We start from the raw sequence: 19,443 nt of genomic DNA on the forward strand, positions 1-19,443 counted from the left end.
AATGACTGCATTGTTAAGCAGTAGTTGTTCTTCCTAACAAAATTGCACGCGCTAGATCTGTTGACTTTTAAACGATCTTTCTAAAAGTCATATTTACTAAAAGCATCTTCTACCCTGACCGCCCCTGCTGTTAAACGAGTTAGTCATGCTAACTAGTGATGTGTTCAACGGAATATGTCCGTTCCTTGTAAACCAATTTATTAAATAATCGTGGTTTAATAATAGTTTATTATTGTTTTGCACTGTATTATTATGGTAGTTTTAATAAATTAACTGTTCGCTTTTCCTCTGTAGGTAAGTTTATTCCCTGTTTAATTCCTGGAGCAAAATTACTATCCTCGATAGTGCTCTCTCTTATCAATTCAACTATATCTTTTAATAGACTGCACTAGATGAATTTTTGAAATCTATTGTGCTTCTCTACTAATTTTATTAGGTATTTTTTTAGTCAACTCATAATTCAGTAGCCGCAGAAAAAAGTTAATCTTTAGTAGTTATATTTTATTATCAGACGGCCAAAGTTATATCCAAGTGTATATTTTATACAAAAATAAAAAAAATGTATTTTATATTAAAAAATATTTCATTACTGTGTAAATTTTATGAAACAGTGTAACTATATCTGCGCGTCCCTTTAACTAGGCGTGGCATCTTGTTACTCCACCTTAGAGTCCCGATTTTGTTAAAGGTTATTTTTTATGTAAACAATGACCAACATTAAATCAATGTAGGTAGTAATGGGGGCATAATCGTATACCTTAAGTGCTGCTTTTTCAAGTTGACTATTTAGAATAAATTTTTTTTTCATCTTTCAAAATATGCCTTATGTAAACTACTAAAAACTGCGCCGCTTTAGTGTCTGTAATTCTTATAAAAAAAAGTTTTTCATTTTTTAAAACAAGGTAATTTTTTAATAAAATGTTCATTCGTTACTGAATTGTTTAGAAACTGCATAAAATAAAATTATTTTAATCAAAGTATTTTCGATTATAAATAAAGACGCAAACCTGTATTTAGAAGTTGAGCACAGCCTGATATATTTCATTTAGCATTGGGTTTCTACTAACATGTAAATTATATGAAAATGTATTTATTAAATTAAATCGGTTGCGTTTCATAATTTTTAATGTGTACAAATAATAAAAATATTGGTTTTAATAGGATAGTAGTAAATATTCATAATAATTAAGATGGCTACTGCGGAAAGTTCCATTAACTTTTTTATTACTGATAATTTGTTAATTAAGTTGCTATCAATGTTTGGAAAGCAAAAAGAACATTATCGTTCATCTAAAAGCATTTAAAAAAAAAGTAGTTTTGCATATATACTTAACTCATTTTCTCTAGGCATTTACTAATCCCCTGATAGACACTTGTTAATGCATGCCCAATAATACTTAAAAAATACTTAAAAATAGGTAATTTTTTATTTATAATAATTTCTTACTTGAGCTTGTAGTTTTCATGCATATTATACTTAGTCAAAAATTAGTTTTTTTCTACTTGCGTTGACTGTTACACACGCACACACACAGATATATATATATATATATATATATATATATATATATATATATATATATATATATATATATATATATATATATATATATATATATATAGACAACACAAGAGAAAACACTACATTAACAATAAATCTATTCATAATGTTTTTTACAACATTGTTGTATACTTTATTAAATTATGAGAATAATCTTTCTCATAATTACTTTATTTGGATCATAATAAAATTCAATCAAGTTGCATTAGCAAATGTGCCACGAACAGACGTGTTATTATGCATCTTATTGTAAACTGAAAATATTATTTAACTTTTAAAGGTTATAAGTATAAAGGTATGAATACTATTTTAAATATAAATGTTATTATTTAGCACCTGCTAAATAATATACAAGGTTAAATCCAGGGTTTTTTAAATTGATAGCTTCCTTGTAAATTTTTACTGACAATAAATGTTATAGTCATGCAACTTTTTTACGTAATAGTTGCAAGTTTAACATATTTCTAAATTCTAAACAACAAAAAATAAACTTTTGATGACCAAATTTCAAACCGGGTAATAAATTTAATTTTGTCCTCGACGTCTACTGTATTTTTTGTTTTTGTTTTTTTTTGTCTTTTGTTTGATAAAATGGTAAAAGTAAAAGTCTTTTGTTTGATAATGTTGGTAAAAGAGATTTTTAAGTTTTTTAATATAACATGGTTATATTAATAATAAAATCTTTTTATTATGATGTTTTTATTCTAATCTAATAATGCACAATTATTTTAATAGTAACATAAAAAAGATGACTGACTCAAAGTATTTTACCACTACTAAGAAAGGTAACTAGCTTGTTAGTTAAAAAATTAATTTTTGTTTTTGATTAAGGTGTTAAGATATAGTATATTCTTATAATTTTTAACTAGATTAAATATAATTTATTGAACAGGTGAAATTTATGAGCTGAAAGCAGAGTTAAACCAACATAAAACTGATCGTAAAAAAGAAGCTGTAAAAAAAGTTATTGCTATAATGACAGTTGGAAAAGATGTTAGGTAATTATAGTACATAAAAAAGTTTATTGAAAATTTGTTTACCTGGGTCTTAAAGTAAGCAAAAGTTTTTTTTGTAAAGCATAAGCAACCCTCTTTCAAATGTTTAAGGGTTTTAAGCAACCTCTTAAAATCATTTTGGAAACCTAATTTTTTAATACAGTGTAATTTTGTTATATAAAATACAATTAGAGTTGTGGGCCCACATTCAAAAAATAATTTGTGGGGCCCTAATTTTCCAAAAAAAATGGTAATTTTGTTTATTTAAACATACTCAAAAATACTATCTTTGAAAACACCCAAAGCAACGATTTTATTTTCTCTTTTCCATAAATATACAATACAATTCTTTTCCTTGTAAGTTAATTTATATGATTAATCTGAGTCTGTGAAGAAAGAATTTTTTAAATTGCATTTTAAAGAGCTCAAAAAATAAACTTTTTTAGAATGTTAACCACACTGCCTCACAACCACGTGAATACACTACATACTTTTTATTTTATGTTAAATTTTTGTTCAGTAGATTAGTTTATGATTATTTTGTTTATTGTGAAAAAAAAGGAAGTTTGGATGGATACACATAAAAAAAAACAATGTATATCCATACAATTTCAACTGTTATATCTTTTCAATCTCAGCTGTTAGATCCAAAAAAAAAAAAAAAATTCACCAAAAACAAGATTTCTTATCTTTTAAATGATGGTATTACTGAAAGTTGAATTTCAGGCATGTTTAGTTAATAAAACTTAATTTCAATTCTTGTTTGTCCTTAATCTAAAGTTCATGTATGGTACCAAAAGTTTTAAATATAATTCAACAAGTAAAATATTTTTACAAATGGAAGCATTCATTTTGGACATCGAAAAAACTGCTTTTTATGTCATGAGGATTTGATATAAACTACAGAATGGTATACTCGATATGTAGAGTTGGCTTTGCTGTGTAGATATATTTGCTTTTTAATGTCAAATAGTTCAGTTAGTTGCATTTATTTGAACAAATGCAAAGTGTTAGATGTAGTTAAATGCAAAGTGTTAAATGCAAAGTGTTAGATGAGTCAGTATTGTAAAAAATGTGAGACTAAAATGACACAAAATGACAGACTAAGTTTGTCATTTTGTAAGTATTCACAAGTCACTTGCAATATAGATATACATTCTGTATGATTTTCCATTATCAAAGCACCATTTAAATTGATGTATTTAAGCTTTGAATTAAAAAATTCTAAAAAATAACATCTTACTATAGCACTTATTACAAAGTATTTTGCGCTTTGTTTTTTTTCTTTAGTTTTTTTTCTAAGTTTAATAAAGTTTGGAAATGTTACAAAATAAATTGTTTCATGCAATTAACCATAGGTTTGATTTAAACTTTCTGTATTGTCCATGATTAGTTTTTCTAAAATTCAATTTAAAATATTTTTTAAAAATGCTTGGTTTTTTAAAATCAAAAATAGACATCCTTTCTAAAACATTATATTGAATTTTTTGGTAACCAAATAAGTAACCATAGCAATAGATAACAATATTTTTAAAGAAAAATATAATTTTTTAAATTCTATTATAACATACCTTTCAAAAAATACACCAAAATTTTTTGAGGTTGATAGTTGCAAAAATTTTTTAGAAAGGGGTGAGCTAACACCCTGATATTCAAACTAAACTCAAGTGTTCTGTGCTATGTTATGTTATAGGCTTAATATGTGAAATTAAATTTAATGTACTATTTATTTTTTCATTGTTTTGGGGCACATTGTAAATTTTATAAGCAGTTTGGAATAACTCATATAAAGCAATGCTACAAGATTGTCGTGTCTCTTTAAAAATTAGCACTCATGTTTGCTGACCATATAGTTAACCAAAATGCTAAAAGTCAGCTCATGCTGATTTTAAATTAGTTTTTGATATAATATAATACACAATATACTTATAATATACAATATACTTCATGATATTATATGCAATTTATATAATATAATATACAATATACTTCATAATATTATATACAATTTATAAATATTTTAATTTTTTAGTGCATTATTTCCGGATGTAATAAATTGTATGCAAACAGACAATCTAGAGCTAAAGAAGCTTGTGTATTTATATTTAATGAATTATGCAAAGTCTCAACCTGATATGGCAATTATGGCTGTCAATACATTTGCAAAGGTTTCCATTTAAAATTGTTTAAAATTGATACTTTTTTAATTTGGGTAAATGTGTCTTATTCAAGATCAGTTTAGTTTTAATTTTTATTGTTTTGTATTTAGGATTGTGATGATCCTAATCCATTGATTAGAGCATTAGCTGTCAGAACCATGGGTTGCATTAGGGTGGATAAAATAACAGAGTATTTGTGTGAACCATTGCGAAAATGCTTAAAAGATGAAGATCCATATGTTAGAAAAACTGCAGCAGTTTGTGTTGCCAAGTTGCACGATATAAACTCTACTCTTGTTGAAGATCAAGGATTTTTAGAGCTGCTGAGGGACTTACTCTCAGATTCTAACCCGATGGTAGTTTTTTTTTTATGAGTTAATAATTTTTAAAATAGGTTTTAGTTAAACTTATTAAAATAAGAATTTTTTTTGTTAAATAAATAAAAATGATAGTGTAAATTTGAAATAAATATAAAGCAATATTATAAAAATACTTATAATTTATAGCTTTATACCAGGCTTAGTCAGGAAGCTGGTGCGATTGCACTCTATATCTGACCTTGCATTAATATTTAGTTGTGACAACATGACCACAACTTTTTAGATGTTTTGAGAACATTTCAAAAAGTGCAAAAAGAAACTTAACTTGATGATAGACAACTACTAAAAAAATTTATTCTAAATTATAATAAATTCAATCTAAAGTTCTCTCTTATAATTTCTTTTATAAAATTAGGCAACACTTTTATAAATTTTATAAAATTAGGCAACACTTTTAAAAGTAACAGCTAACTATTGATGATCATTTAGTAAAGAAACGTTCTTAAATTTATCAAAGTGTATAATATAATATAGGGTAAATATACACAAAAAAAGATTTAAAGATTTTAATAAAACTAACGGTAGTTGAATTATATGATAATAAAAAAGAAAAATATATTTTTATAACCATTTCATGCTTTGCATAGTTTGCAAAGTTAAAAATATTTAAAACTATTTTTAAGTAAGATAAACAAAAGAAATAGTTTCATCATTACTATAAAAATATTATAATGACCTTTTCTTTTAGCAGTGTCTTTATAATGCTTAAAAAAGTTCTACAATGCGCCAGACCCCTGAAACAGTGGTCTGTAAAGATCAGTTTCCAAACTACTCACAATGTATAGATTTAATAACTTTATATTTAACTTAAGTCCAACAGTGTATTTTACTATAATATATATTATAAATTAATATACAAAGGGCATATTACATTCTAAGTAAATTATGATTTTAATTTGTCTTTTCCAAATTAGAAGCATGTTTTTATTCCATCAAATTATTAGAAAGCAAACTTTTATGCTTAAACAAAAAAGGTAAAATATATATTTATGAAGAGGAAGCGGAGCTGCTTCACAATACCGCTGATATATTCAGTGAGTAAGCTCTTTTATATACTTGTATGTTTTTGTTCTGTATGGATCACTGGCACCAGGCCAGTGCTAGTTCACCCATAAGTCACTTTACATAAATGTATGTTTATGTTCTGTTTGAACCTCTAAGGCGGTGCTCATCCACTTTTAATTCACAATGTATATATGTATGTTTATGTTGAGTCGCCTGTACTTTCCTGTTTGTTTATTTGGTTATTAATTTTATTAACTTTGATGATTATTATTTTCTTAGTTTTATTGAAAAGATGTTGTTGTTGTTGAAAGTCTTATTTATATAAAATCGATCCTACAAACAATTTTAAAAGGTTTACATTTAAAGAATAAAAAATTAATTTGTGTTTTTATTTATATAATTATTTATTATAATTCCTAATAAAACTTACTTAACTTTATATAATTTAAAAAATAAAATTAAAAGTTTTTTTTTATAAATGGTCAATAAAAATAAATCATTGCTTAGTTTAAAAGCGCTTTGCTAATATTAAAACATTTGATTACAAAAGATTATTTACAAATTTAATTGTTTTAGAATGTCAAAAAGTTTCGGACATACATGAAAACATACACAAATTTAAAGGTTCTTAAAACATCTAAAAAGCTGTGACTAAGTTGTCGCAACTAAATATAATTTGCATGTCAGATATAGAGTGCGATCACACCCGCTTCCTGACCATGCCTGTTTATACAGAACATAGAATTAAAATAGATATTTTATAATCAACGGAAAAAATAAAAGATAAAAGCAAACATGAATGCCTTGGAATTAGAAAAATAAGGCAAAAAATTATCTAAAACACTTTTAGGTCGGCATCAGGTCGGCACAAAATTTATAAACAAGGTTCAACAAGTCAATTAACTGCAAACATTTTGCATAAAATTGAGAGAAAAACAAATACTGAGTTTGCAGATTTTTCTTTCAAATGTCATTGTTTGCTTAAAATTTGAAAAATAAACAGCTTTTTCCCATTTTAACAGGGTTTTAAATGAAACATTTGTTTTTCTGTTTTTATTTGTTTTTATAAGCATTTGAATCAAACAATTGTTTATTTTTGTTTTAACAGTTTTAATTAGAATGTTTGATTTGCAGTTTTTATTTCAATTATTTTATTTAAAATTTAAGTAAAGTGTTTGCTTTGCTGTTTTTAATTTATTGTAAAATTAAGTTTTAAAATTCTGAGGTCTGCAAAAAATTATTGACCTAAGATACTGTCAGGTTGGCAGTTAGTTCATCCTAATTCGGAGGACTGTGAATGAAGTTCTTCATTCACGTTTGCTTTTATCTCAAGCAACTACATCTGTTTTTAAATATTATTGTTTTGGCAGTCGGAATTATAAACTTTGTTTAATATTTAACACTAGTTTATTATAAACAACTTTTTCAAAATTAAAAAAAAAAAAACTTAATTTAAAGGTTGTTGCAAATGCTGTTGCATCATTAACAGAAATTGCAGAGTCATCTCCTAATGCAAATCAATACTTTGAAATGAATTCTGCAACAATAAACAAACTCCTTACAGCATTAAATGAATGCACTGAGTAGGTTTTTATTTATTATTTATTGACATGCATAAAATCTTTTTAAAAAAGTTGACAAAAGTATTTAGTTATTAAATAGTTTTTTTTAATTAATATTGCATTTTAATAACTTATATTTGATTATAAATATTATGCATTTTTTTAGGTGGGGTCAGATATTTATTCTAGATTCTCTTGCTAATTACACACCACGAGATGATAAGGAGGCACAAAGGTAATTTGATGAAGCATTATATTGTTACTTGATAGATAAAATAAAGATTGTGATAAAAATAATAAACACACACACATACATATGTATGTATATATATAAATATACACATACATATATACAGGGTTCAACAGGAATGGCGGGTTATAGCCTGTGCTATCATCTAAGTCAGTTTATATGGGCAAAATAAAACCCACACAAAATATAAAATTTTTGGTAAAAAAGCATGTTGATGTTTTTTATTTAGTTTCTTTAAAAACTTAAAATTCTTTAAAAACTTCTCACATGATGCAATATTACGATGCATAAAAGAAATTAAATCAAACTGTTTCTTCAAACAATTATATTGTATAATTGTTTCATATTATGTTATAGATTAAATAATTAAGCAGTAAAAAAGCAGGCAAATTATATAGATTTAGCAAAAAAAATTAACGAGTTTACAATTGCAAAAAAGTTTAACGAGTTTGCTTGAGAGTAAAGAAACAAATCGAAACAAATTCATATTTTTTAATAATTTTTAATTTTCATTTTTGTGATAATTTAAAAAACATTTGATTTTATATGTATTATATGTAAATTGTATGTTATATATTATATGTTATATGATATAATTATATTAATACCATTGATTCAATGATTTTGGCTTTGAGACAACTAAGACAATACAGGAACATTAAAAGAAAAAAGTAGTTAAAAAATTGTATAAAAATAATACATAAAAAGTAATTTTATGTATTATTTTTATACAATTTTTTATAAAAATTTGTTGTCAAAGGATTCAATTTTTACCTTTTGTACTCTCAAACTCAACATTTTATTGAACTATAAATATATATATACAAAACCCAAATCTTTTGTTGACATATGTATAATTTAAAAAACATTTGATTTTATATGTATTATATGTAAATTGTATGTTATATATTATATGTTATATGATATAATTATATTAATACCATTGATTCAATGATTTTGGCTTTGAGACAACTAAGACAATACAGGAACATTAAAAGAAAAAAGTAGTTAAAAAATTGTATAAAAATAATACATAAAAAGTAATTTTATGTATTATTTTTATACAAATTTTTTATAAAAATTTGTTGTCAAAGGATTCAATTTTTACCTTTTGTACTCTCAAACTCAACATTTTATTGAACTATAAATATATATATACAAAACCCAAATCTTTTGTTGACATATGTACTCTAGCCAAATTTTGTTCATATTTACAATTTATTTCATAGTATTTGTGAACGTGTGACCCCACGTTTATCTCATGCCAATGCTGCTGTTGTTCTTTCTGCTGTTAAAGTAAGTTGTTTTTTTTAATACAATATTTATTAAATATTTTATACAGTTATACATTTATTTATTACATATTTTAAAAAATATTTATGATTTAATTGAATTAAAAAGGTTAATAATTATTTAATTTTTTTAAAATGTGTTTTATTATTTACATTAAGGTATATATTATTTACATAAAGGTATATAAAAATATAAATATGCTCACTATTACGAATATAAATGGTAACAAGTGACTCAAAAAGAATGCCGTATTTTTATTTGTTAATTATCTCTACAAATATTGTGAAGATAATTAACAAATAAAACACTTTTTCAATTACATTTGTTTTACTGCAAACTTTAATTTGCTAATCAATACTTTTTTTAAATATATTTTACACCAGTTCATTTGGTGAACAAATTCATCCCATTCAAGTCTGATGGGCTAAGGTCAGGAGATTTGGAAGCCAATTTTTTTTCAAAACTAGAGATGAAAAGTTGCCTTAGTACCATTTTTGGGAAAATGTGTAATTAGGTGCACTATCTTGCTATAATATCCAATTGTCACCAAACACTTGGTTTCCATATTTTTAAGCCACTGGTAAAACATTTTTTATACAAACTTTGTTGTTTACCAATTTTTTGTTAAAAATGACCAATGTGGTTATTCCTTCCAAGATGACTCCTAATCACAGCTTAACTTTTTTTGGAAATTTTTGTTTTTTCTTTATACCACCATTTCTATCTGTCTCTCTACCATTTATAACCAGAATTCTCTTGTTTTATGCAGGCCATTAATATCCAACATCTTTTCATCAGAAAACATAATTCCATGCTTCTTTTTTTTGAATTAGTTTCGTGTTCAATTTGCAATTTTAATTCTTTCTCCTTTGGCTTTCAATAAGTAATGGTTCTTCTTTTCTAATTTCTAAAATAAAAAAAATAGTTCTTTGGTAAAATCAATAAGTTTTTGTAGAGGAAAAGTAAATCTTAAAAAAAATAAGATAAATACCACAAATATTTGTGAAGATAATTAACAAATAAAAACACAAAAATATTTTCGACACTCGTTATATAAATAATATCAGTATAGTAAGTGTTGTGATATAAAATAATAAAGTGTTGGTGATATATATATATATATATATATATATATATATATATATATATATATATATATATATATATATATATATATATATATATATATATATATATATATATACACACACACATGCATATATATATATATATATGATTATTTACTAGGTTTTAATGAAACTTATGGAAATGATGCCTGCAGGATCTCCATTTCTTCAGAGTCTTTCCAAAAAGCTTGCTCCACCACTTGGTGCATTTTTATTGTCCACTTATATATCATTTTAAAAACTTTTTTTAAAGTTTTAATTTTTTTTGGATTGATATGATTAATTTTATGAGTTATATATTTATTCTTATAGTAACTCTTCTTTCTTCTGAGCCTGAGGTGCAATATGTTGCTCTAAGAAATATTAATTTGATTGTGCAGAAAAGGTATAAAAAATTTTGCTTCTTCAATTTTTAGTTTAATCTTCAGTTTTATTAATTTTTTTTAGACATTTTAAATTTCTTATATTATAGTTTTTTGAAGATATTTTTATATAAAACAAAATATATTAAATTTGAATTGAAAAAAAAAAAGATAGTATATAATTTTTTTTACTTTGACTAAGTATCATTAATGTTTGTTAAAGAATGTGTTTTATGTTAATATAGTTTTAGTCAATATATAATAAATGTAGTTTATGCTAATATAGTTTTGCTCATCACATAATAAATATAATCAATGCTAGTATAATATTGGTCATTATATAAAGATTTTGAATGTGTGCTGTTGCACAAATTAATAGATCTCTATTGTTAAAACAATTGCTAGATCCTTATTGTCAATACTATTTTTTGTGCAAGCTAGCGTTTCAAACAAATGAAGGCCTCAATAGAAGATTAATCAGAGTCACACTTGCTGTTTTGAGAAAATCAATTTTTAAGATGTAGTTCAAAGAATTAAAATCACTCCAAAAATCATTTTATTTTAGAAAACATTTATATCTCAATATAGCAATTCAAAGTTTTATGTGAAAATGTTGATTTATATGTTAGATATTGATACTGTGAGAGGGGAACTGCTGTTTGGACTTTGATAGTTTTTCCATTGCATCACTCTAATACAAGCCAAAATATTCTATTGGTTAGTTTCTAGAGACTAATTCCCATAACAGGTTTTCTTAATTGACTACTACTCATACCAAAAACAACAGAATTGAAATGCACTAAAATAATGCTTTACAATAGTAGGATTATTACATGAGTGTCATCTTTATTGCAGGTACTAAACCAAATAATAAAAGAAGGGAGGAGGAAATTAATAAAAACTAATGTTTATGTTGCAATAACTCCGTAATTATAGACTGATTGATTCAATCATAAGCATAATATGACGTGTCTGTTGAAGAACTATCTTTACAACAGAGGGTCCAACAATGGAAGATTGTTGTAGAATTCCTGGTTCACATGATTGCAAAGGTCTTGTTTTAAAGGGACAAGATGTCTTGTAGCCTAGCTTTAGGAAATCTTTGAATGACTTGAACATATTCTGCTCACAGATCACTGTAAAGGGAGATGGCTTGACATGTGCATTCCTGAACACTTGAACCCACTGGCTGGGAAGATCCAAATCTGTTGACTGTTTGATCAAGGTCATGTCATGGTTACATCCAAGAAACGAGTGACCATGGATGGAAAACGGATTGAGATGCGCTCAAACTGCATTTTTGTGTTTACCAACCAATGCATAAACCTAAGTAGAGTATAATTCTTGTTTTGCCCTGCACACCCATCACAAAACAAATCCAGTCTTGTCACTACTTGCGGGATGTATGTCTCTATGAAGTGATAAAGCATGGAACACACATCATCAGCACCCTTTTTAGCAACAGTCTCATCGTAAAAGTAGAAGTATGCATCATCTGTTGACAGCATGTGAACATTAAATGAGACGCAGGTCAGTTGACGCTTGTAATAAACATCATTGGACGTTTTGTTGGGAGTGCATAGATTTTTCTGAAAATCAAAAACGACTGCCTCTGTAGAATTATCTATCTGGGCAAGATCTTTCGCCTCGTGTATTCTTTTGTAGAAAATTGTAGCTTTTTGATGAAGTTCCAGTTCTTGCTTCATTCTGTCAATTTCTGGGTTGTTTTCTGACTCTGCATATGACATCTTCTGCTTCAGCTCATCACAGACATTACATATATTTTTTCTTGGATATTCAAATCCAATATTAAATGTAGTGTTGAAGATATGTCTATATCTTTTATAAGAAACTTCACGTGCAGGGCAAGAGTTTACAAACATTTGATGCATCTTTGCAACATTCAAGTCCTCTGACAAGTATATTTTCCTTGTAGCACCCATGGTATAGTGTGACTTTCTGCCATGGAAGGACCGAACATGGTCAATCACTGCTTGCAACTCTTCTGGCTTAAGTCGATGAGGTTGATTTGAATGTCTCCCTCATGTCAACAGGTGGACGTCCTGTGGTAAAACAGATAAACCAACAATATTTAAATAGTATTATTATTTGAAAAATCAACACAGCATAAGCCTATATAATTTATACAGTTTAATAAAAAAAGTAAACGAGTAACCAATCACTCAGAAGTCCCTGAATTTGGCATTCTCTTCATCTTTGCGAGGTTGTCGCGTCTCCACTGCTTTCACTTTTAAATAAAAATCAGTTCACTTATATTTAAGAATCAAGAGCAATAAGTGTGCAGTATTTTTTTACTCGATGTTATTATTATTTTGGAGGATGTTTACAAAATTAATGCCAGATAAGACAAGGCATTGTTTTAGCTCTACAATTAATATTTTTTGTGTGACAAAATTATGTTTAATCTGTTGTGACTGCATTATTAATTTTAATTAGTTTTAAAATGGCTTGTAAATACGGCTACAACACAGATAAAAGTGTATTAAATAAATGAACTCGAATAAAATGAAGTCGAATACGATAACAAAAAGTTTATCATTTAACTAAAAAGAATAACAGTTATACTAAATTTAACTTACAATAATATACAAAATTCACAGTACATCTAAGCTTAGGCTATAACACGATGCCGCTAATAAAATGAATCTGCCTGAGATGGAGCGTGTCTGTGTCGATTAGTAAACCTATATTTATACTATATTACAGGATCCTAGAATAGTCGTAATCTAGAATACGAAAAATATGCTAGTGCTGCTATATTAAATAATAAAATCCTCAAAATAAAAACAAAAGAACTTTCCATCCTATACAGAAATTCTATACACTAGTAAATTTAATATCATTGACCCAATTATATTTACTCTGACTTAATACACATAAATTAATCAACAAAACAGCTGAGAATACTCCACACACATCTAAGATAATTTGACTTGCATAACAAAGTTTAAAATTAAATTACTCAAGAAATTTCTCTTGAACAAAAATACTGGCCAATCTTTTTCTTATTCTAAGCATGAATAGGATTTTAGAGAGAGAGAGAGCAAACATAATTCAACATTTTTCGCGCGGCTCGAATAAAATTTCTAGTTCAATACAGCATTCTAAAAAAATATCAAGACTTACAAATCCTGAAGTTGACTTATTATGCAATGGAACAATAACCGAAGGTCTTGTATTTACTTATTGTTATTCGAGATGGGTAGAAAAAAGGTTCTTCACCTGAACAAAGAAAGCAAGATGTGAGTCTTGTGCGTTTTTGCTACTAATCAAGTTAAGTTGATTGAGTAGACTGTCTTTTTCTTTGTCAGTAATTGCTTCAAAACATTTCATCTTGCACTTGCAATCTTCCCCTCTTTCATGACTTGGTATGCGTTAAAATTTCAGCTGCTCTTTATGAGTAAAATTCTTTTTCTTTTCTTTGGTTTGTCACTAATGACTGGGGGATCAGTGCTGCTTTCTGCCATCTTTAAAGCAGACACCTAACTAAAACAGCGCAGGATTGGCTTCCACATGCCATGTGATAGAAAATAAGCCGGCTGACAACTAGCTTGATCATTTTGTTGCTGTATACATGCGACTCTGATCGTTCTGCAAATGTGTGGTGTTTTTAAAAACTCCTGCAACTCAAGACTCCGATCATTTTTTGATTAGTCACTTCAGGTAGACAAAGTATGAACCCTGGGCTACAATAAAAGGACAATAACTCAAAAAAATCAAACTTGTGATTCTGATCGTTCTTCTGTTGAGGCTTTCAAGTACTAAATAGAAACTTTTTTTTTAGTATATAGATGTTGAAAGTTTAGTTTTTTTAATAGATCTCTATTGTTAAAACAATTGCTAGATCCTTATTGTAAATACTATTTTTTGTGCAAGCTAACCTTACAAACAAATACTAAATAGAAACTTTTTCTTTAGTATATAGATGTTGAAAGTTTTGTACAAAAATAAGTTATATAGTAAAACATTATAATATGATTAATTAGTATAAATAGTTTAAGTAGTAAAAATAGTTTTACACAATTAACAGTTAGTTTGCACACTAGAAAAATGTTTAAAGATTATTCTAAATATGGCAGTATGAATGTGATCTATTAACTGGAAAACTTCATATGATATTTTGTATAGTGTATTTTCTCATTCATAGACCTGATATCTTGAAACAGGAAATTAAAGCTTTCTTTGTAAAATACAACGATCCAATATATGTTAAACTTGAAAAACTTGATATAATGATCAGATTGGCATCCCAACAAAATATTGCTCAAGTCTTAGCTGAACTTAAAGAGTAGGTCGTTCTTTTTTTATTGGGTATTCTATTGGTTATCATTACTATAGTGATAGTTATTTTTTAACTTTTTATTACTATGTAAACAATTTTTTATGACTTTGTTGCCTGCAGATATGCTACAGAAGTAGATGTTGATTTTGTGCGTAAATCTGTTAGAGCAATTGGAAGATGTGCTATCAAAGTGGAAGTATATAACTTTTGTACTAAATTTTTTAAAATCTTATTGTTTTGATGTAACAGTATTCAATATGATATGGTTACATGTGTATATGCAAGCAACTTATATACAAACATACATTGACTGATAGCTTTTGTGCAAATGGATTGTGCATCAGTGTTTTTTCCCCTGTATAATTGTAAGATGTGCCAGGTACCCAGCTTGGTCTAAGTTTTCTGACAGTTTTTTCCAGGTCCAAACTGAGCACCTGGCACATGTACACATTTTGAGTACCCAGCAAAACCACCATAAAATAATTTAATCAGGTACTCATCAGTTTTTCCTAGGTATGCAGAATATATAAGTGCCAAGTATTTGGCTTGCATTATTACTCCAGTTTTTCAGCTTACTCGAAATTTATAGATGTCCGGGTTGCTCAGCATGGACACCTAAAACTGGAAAACTAGAACTCATATACCTGGCGTATCTCTAATTTATACCCTCTCCAAACAATTTTATCCCTCATCTTTCCTATACAATTAGATATGGGAGGAGAGTACAATATCTGCAATAAAATAGTAAAACTAACTTTTAGTGTCAATGTTATAGGTTTTAAATTACACGAAACAAAAGAAAGTTTCTCTGTGACAAAAGAATTTTGGTTTTTTAATAAATGATAAAATTCAATAAATAAATTGGTAATAAAGAATAAAATTTAGAATTTTTTAAGACTAATTTTAGAATTTTTTAAGACTAATTTTTAATAATAGTGTTTAATTTATTATAGCATAATTTAAATTTTTTTAGCAATCAGCTGAAAAATGTGTTACAACATTATTGGATTTAATTCAAAACAAGGTCAATTATGTTGTTCAAGAAGCCATTGTGGTTTTAAAGGTAAAAATTTATTTTTTATTACACATAAAATGTTCAAGAAAGTTAATTTTGTTTAGCATCTGTTATTTTTAGGACATATTTCGAAGATACCCTAATAAATATGAGAGTATTATTTCAACACTTTGTGAAAATCTTGATTCATTAGATGAACCAGAAGCCAGGTATTAGAGCCAATGTTATAATAAATTTATTTTTAGTTTAATTGTTAAAGTATAAGAGCAAAATATAAATATAAAGGAAATATATGGCAGTTAATACAAAAATTAGAAATAATACTTTTCAGAAATTCAGAAAAAAATAAGATGTTAAATTTAGTGTTAAAAGAGTTCTATTCATATTTGTTTTAGTATTGAAATATAAAAAATTTATTATTATTTTAAGAATATTTTTGGTCTATTTTTTATAGAGCTTCTATGATATGGATCATTGGAGAGTATGCTGAACGTATTGATAATGCTGATGAACTTCTTACCACATTTCTTGATGGTTTTTCAGATGAAAATACTCAAGTGCAACTGCAGTTACTCACAGCAATTGTCAAGTTATTTTTAAAGAGACCGACTGATACTCAAGAGCTTGTGCAGCAAGTTCTTAGTCTTGCAACCCAGGATAGTGATAATCCAGATCTCAGGGATCGTGGTTATATATATTGGAGGTTGCTTTCCACTGACCCAGCAGCTGCAAAGGTTTTTAATAAAGTTTTCTAAATTTTATTTTTTTGTATTAAATAATTGAAATTAAAAAAATAAGTTATAAACATAACAATTTAGGATGTTGTGCTAGCAGAAAAACCATTAATCTCTGAAGAGACAGATTTGTTAGAACCAACGCTTCTTGATGAGCTGATTTGTCACATTTCTACTCTTGCATCAGTTTACCATAGACCTCCTAGCTCATTTGTTGCGGGTAAAACAGCAGGTCGTCGCACTATTCTTCTATCATCTTCAACTAATGATTTAGACGATGTATCGGAAACTGAGCAACCTACAATTTCCCAGGTTGCCAATCAAACTATAAATCAATCGGCTTCTCAACCCTCTTCTTTATTAGGTGATCTTTTAGATATGGAACCACCTGCTCCTCCACCAACTCAAAAATACACTGGAATGCCAACACAAGTCAAGCCTACCTCAGATTCAGGTATACAACTTTAAAAGAATTAAAGAATATGTTTTCATGTGAAATCACATGAAATAAAACTGATCACATGACCACATGAAAAAATATTCTAATTTTTTTACTAGAATACCATATAAAACTGTTTAAGATGGCGGAAGTGTTAAAGACAGACATGAAGGGGATTATACCCTTTAAGTAGAAAAAAATTAAATCTCGATATTATATGGGGACATCTATGATTTTCTGAAGTGTTAAATTAAATCATTTCAAAAAATTTTTAAATATAAGTCAACTAAATTTGGGCAAAGAAACAGACCTTTATTTTACAAGAATATCTTGAAAACCAAACATGTTCTATAAATCAATCTTCACAAATAGTTTTTAAAAAATGTGCTGAACCAAAAGTTGTACAATAAACAATTTTTTATCAACTTTAAAATCATTATCAATAAATAAATAAAAAAAATTCAGTACAGTTTCATATATAATTTTTTGTTCAACACAATATAAACACACTAAAGTATAAACTTGAAAAATCTTTGTTGAATAACCAAAAATTACACAAATTAATTGCAAGAAAACCACATTAAAAAAAAAAACTAAATCTAATAAAATTATTGCAGAGTACATAACAAACTTAACAAGTATTCTTTCACTAAGTATTTTTCGTGTATTTCCTCAATGTAAGCAATGTCTAGTTTACTATTATTGTTATGGTAATTATGTTTAGTTATACTTAGAGGCATATTCATTAAACAAAACAGTTTAATAGCACAAATTTACAAACACAGTTTGTAGGTTGATCTCTGAATTTTTTACTATTTATGGTTTTATTTTCATTCTTCATTGATTTTAAGTTAAAAAGTTCATTGTTCAGGTCTTGACAAAAAATTAAGGAAAATGTGTTTAAAACCCTTTATAGTACACAACATTTCTTATAAATGTTGTGTACAATAAATATTGCTGAATAACATTCTGGACATTTATTAAGTATATATATAGTATTTCTTTTTTGAAAATTAAAATAATTTTGTTTTTATGTTTTGTCAACTAAGTGCTGATTAAATACAAAACATTGGTTCTGACTAACGATGATGGCGTTTAAGTTTGGTAAAAAGTACTGTAATCTGAACTGTTTATTGTCGATTGAAAAAATGTTTCTATTTATATTATGTATAGTTTAATTATCATGTATAGTTTAATTTTATATTTATAGCATGGGATTGAAAATTCTATTAAATCATATTTATTACAAATAATGCTTGCCCAATATTTGATGCAAATATATAATTTATAAAAAATATAAATGTACCATGAATAATAGAATTTTTTGTTTGTTTTAATATAGTTAATATTTATTACTGTAAAGTTTACTGTAAGGTTTATTGTGAGGTTTACTGTAAGGTTTATTGTAAATTTTGCCTTTTTTTTTTTTGCATTACACAAATTTTTTAGTAAAATTATTATTTACTAGTTTGTGATATTTGTTAATCGTACTTCGGCAACAACACGATTGTTGCAAAAAAAAAAAAAAAACAATTAAAAAAGAGTGCCAATTGAAATTTTTTTAACTAGATTGAATAAATGATAAATATAAAATTATTACACTCTAAATTATTGCATAATAATTTTTAATTTATATATTAATTATAATGAGTTATATAAATTTGTATCAATTTGAGCAAAATAAAAAAATATAATGACAAATGTTCTGTTATAAAAAAATTGTAAAAATATACACTTCTTTTGTGGAATATTTAATTGTTGTAATAATTCTTAAATTTTGTTTATATATATATATATATATATATATATATATATATATATATATATATATATATATATATACATATATATGTGTGTGTGTATGTGTGTGTGTGTGTGTGTGTGTGTGTGTGTGTGTGTGTGTGTGTGTGTGTGTGTGTGTGTGTGATATATATATATATATATATATATACATATACATGTGTTTTTATAAAATTATATATACATATATATACAAATATATATATATATGTATATATATATATATATATATATATATATATATATATATATTATATATATATATATATATATATTTATATATATATTTGTATATATTTAATAACTTTAGTTCTTGATCTCTTGGGGGGTGATCTAAATATGCTTAGCACACCATCACCTTTTATTCCGCAACAACCTGCTCCTGTGACTGGGCTTAACGATCTTTTTACTTTACAAACTGCTCTTCCTGGCTCAGGTTATTCAGCTCCCAAACAGGT

At 26.4% G+C, this 19,443-nt stretch overlaps 1 protein-coding gene across 1 annotated transcript in view; it reads left to right on the plus strand.

Annotated features, from left to right (window-relative positions):
• Positions 1 to 1,707: 1,707 nt before the first annotated feature.
• LOC100203914 (AP-1 complex subunit beta-1) overlaps positions 1,708 to 19,443 on the plus strand; it is a 27,955-nt gene continuing 10,219 nt past the window's right edge. The window contains exons 1-16 of the mRNA XM_065807237.1: positions 1,708 to 2,346; positions 2,454 to 2,559; positions 4,589 to 4,724; positions 4,826 to 5,071; positions 7,559 to 7,683; positions 7,829 to 7,897; positions 9,142 to 9,208; positions 10,454 to 10,535; positions 10,645 to 10,717; positions 14,863 to 15,003; positions 15,118 to 15,193; positions 15,971 to 16,060; positions 16,133 to 16,221; positions 16,467 to 16,746; positions 16,831 to 17,200; positions 19,296 to 19,441. Of these exons, the coding sequence (XP_065663309.1) occupies positions 2,277 to 2,346; positions 2,454 to 2,559; positions 4,589 to 4,724; positions 4,826 to 5,071; positions 7,559 to 7,683; positions 7,829 to 7,897; positions 9,142 to 9,208; positions 10,454 to 10,535; positions 10,645 to 10,717; positions 14,863 to 15,003; positions 15,118 to 15,193; positions 15,971 to 16,060; positions 16,133 to 16,221; positions 16,467 to 16,746; positions 16,831 to 17,200; positions 19,296 to 19,441 (2,166 nt within the window). The 5' untranslated portion in view covers positions 1,708 to 2,276. The remainder of the gene's footprint in view (positions 2,347 to 2,453; positions 2,560 to 4,588; positions 4,725 to 4,825; positions 5,072 to 7,558; positions 7,684 to 7,828; positions 7,898 to 9,141; positions 9,209 to 10,453; positions 10,536 to 10,644; positions 10,718 to 14,862; positions 15,004 to 15,117; positions 15,194 to 15,970; positions 16,061 to 16,132; positions 16,222 to 16,466; positions 16,747 to 16,830; positions 17,201 to 19,295; positions 19,442 to 19,443) is intronic.

The sequence above is a fragment of the Hydra vulgaris genome, chromosome 10 (genome assembly GCF_038396675.1).
Source record: "Hydra vulgaris chromosome 10, alternate assembly HydraT2T_AEP".
Taxonomy (NCBI): Eukaryota; Metazoa; Cnidaria; class Hydrozoa; order Anthoathecata; family Hydridae; genus Hydra; species Hydra vulgaris.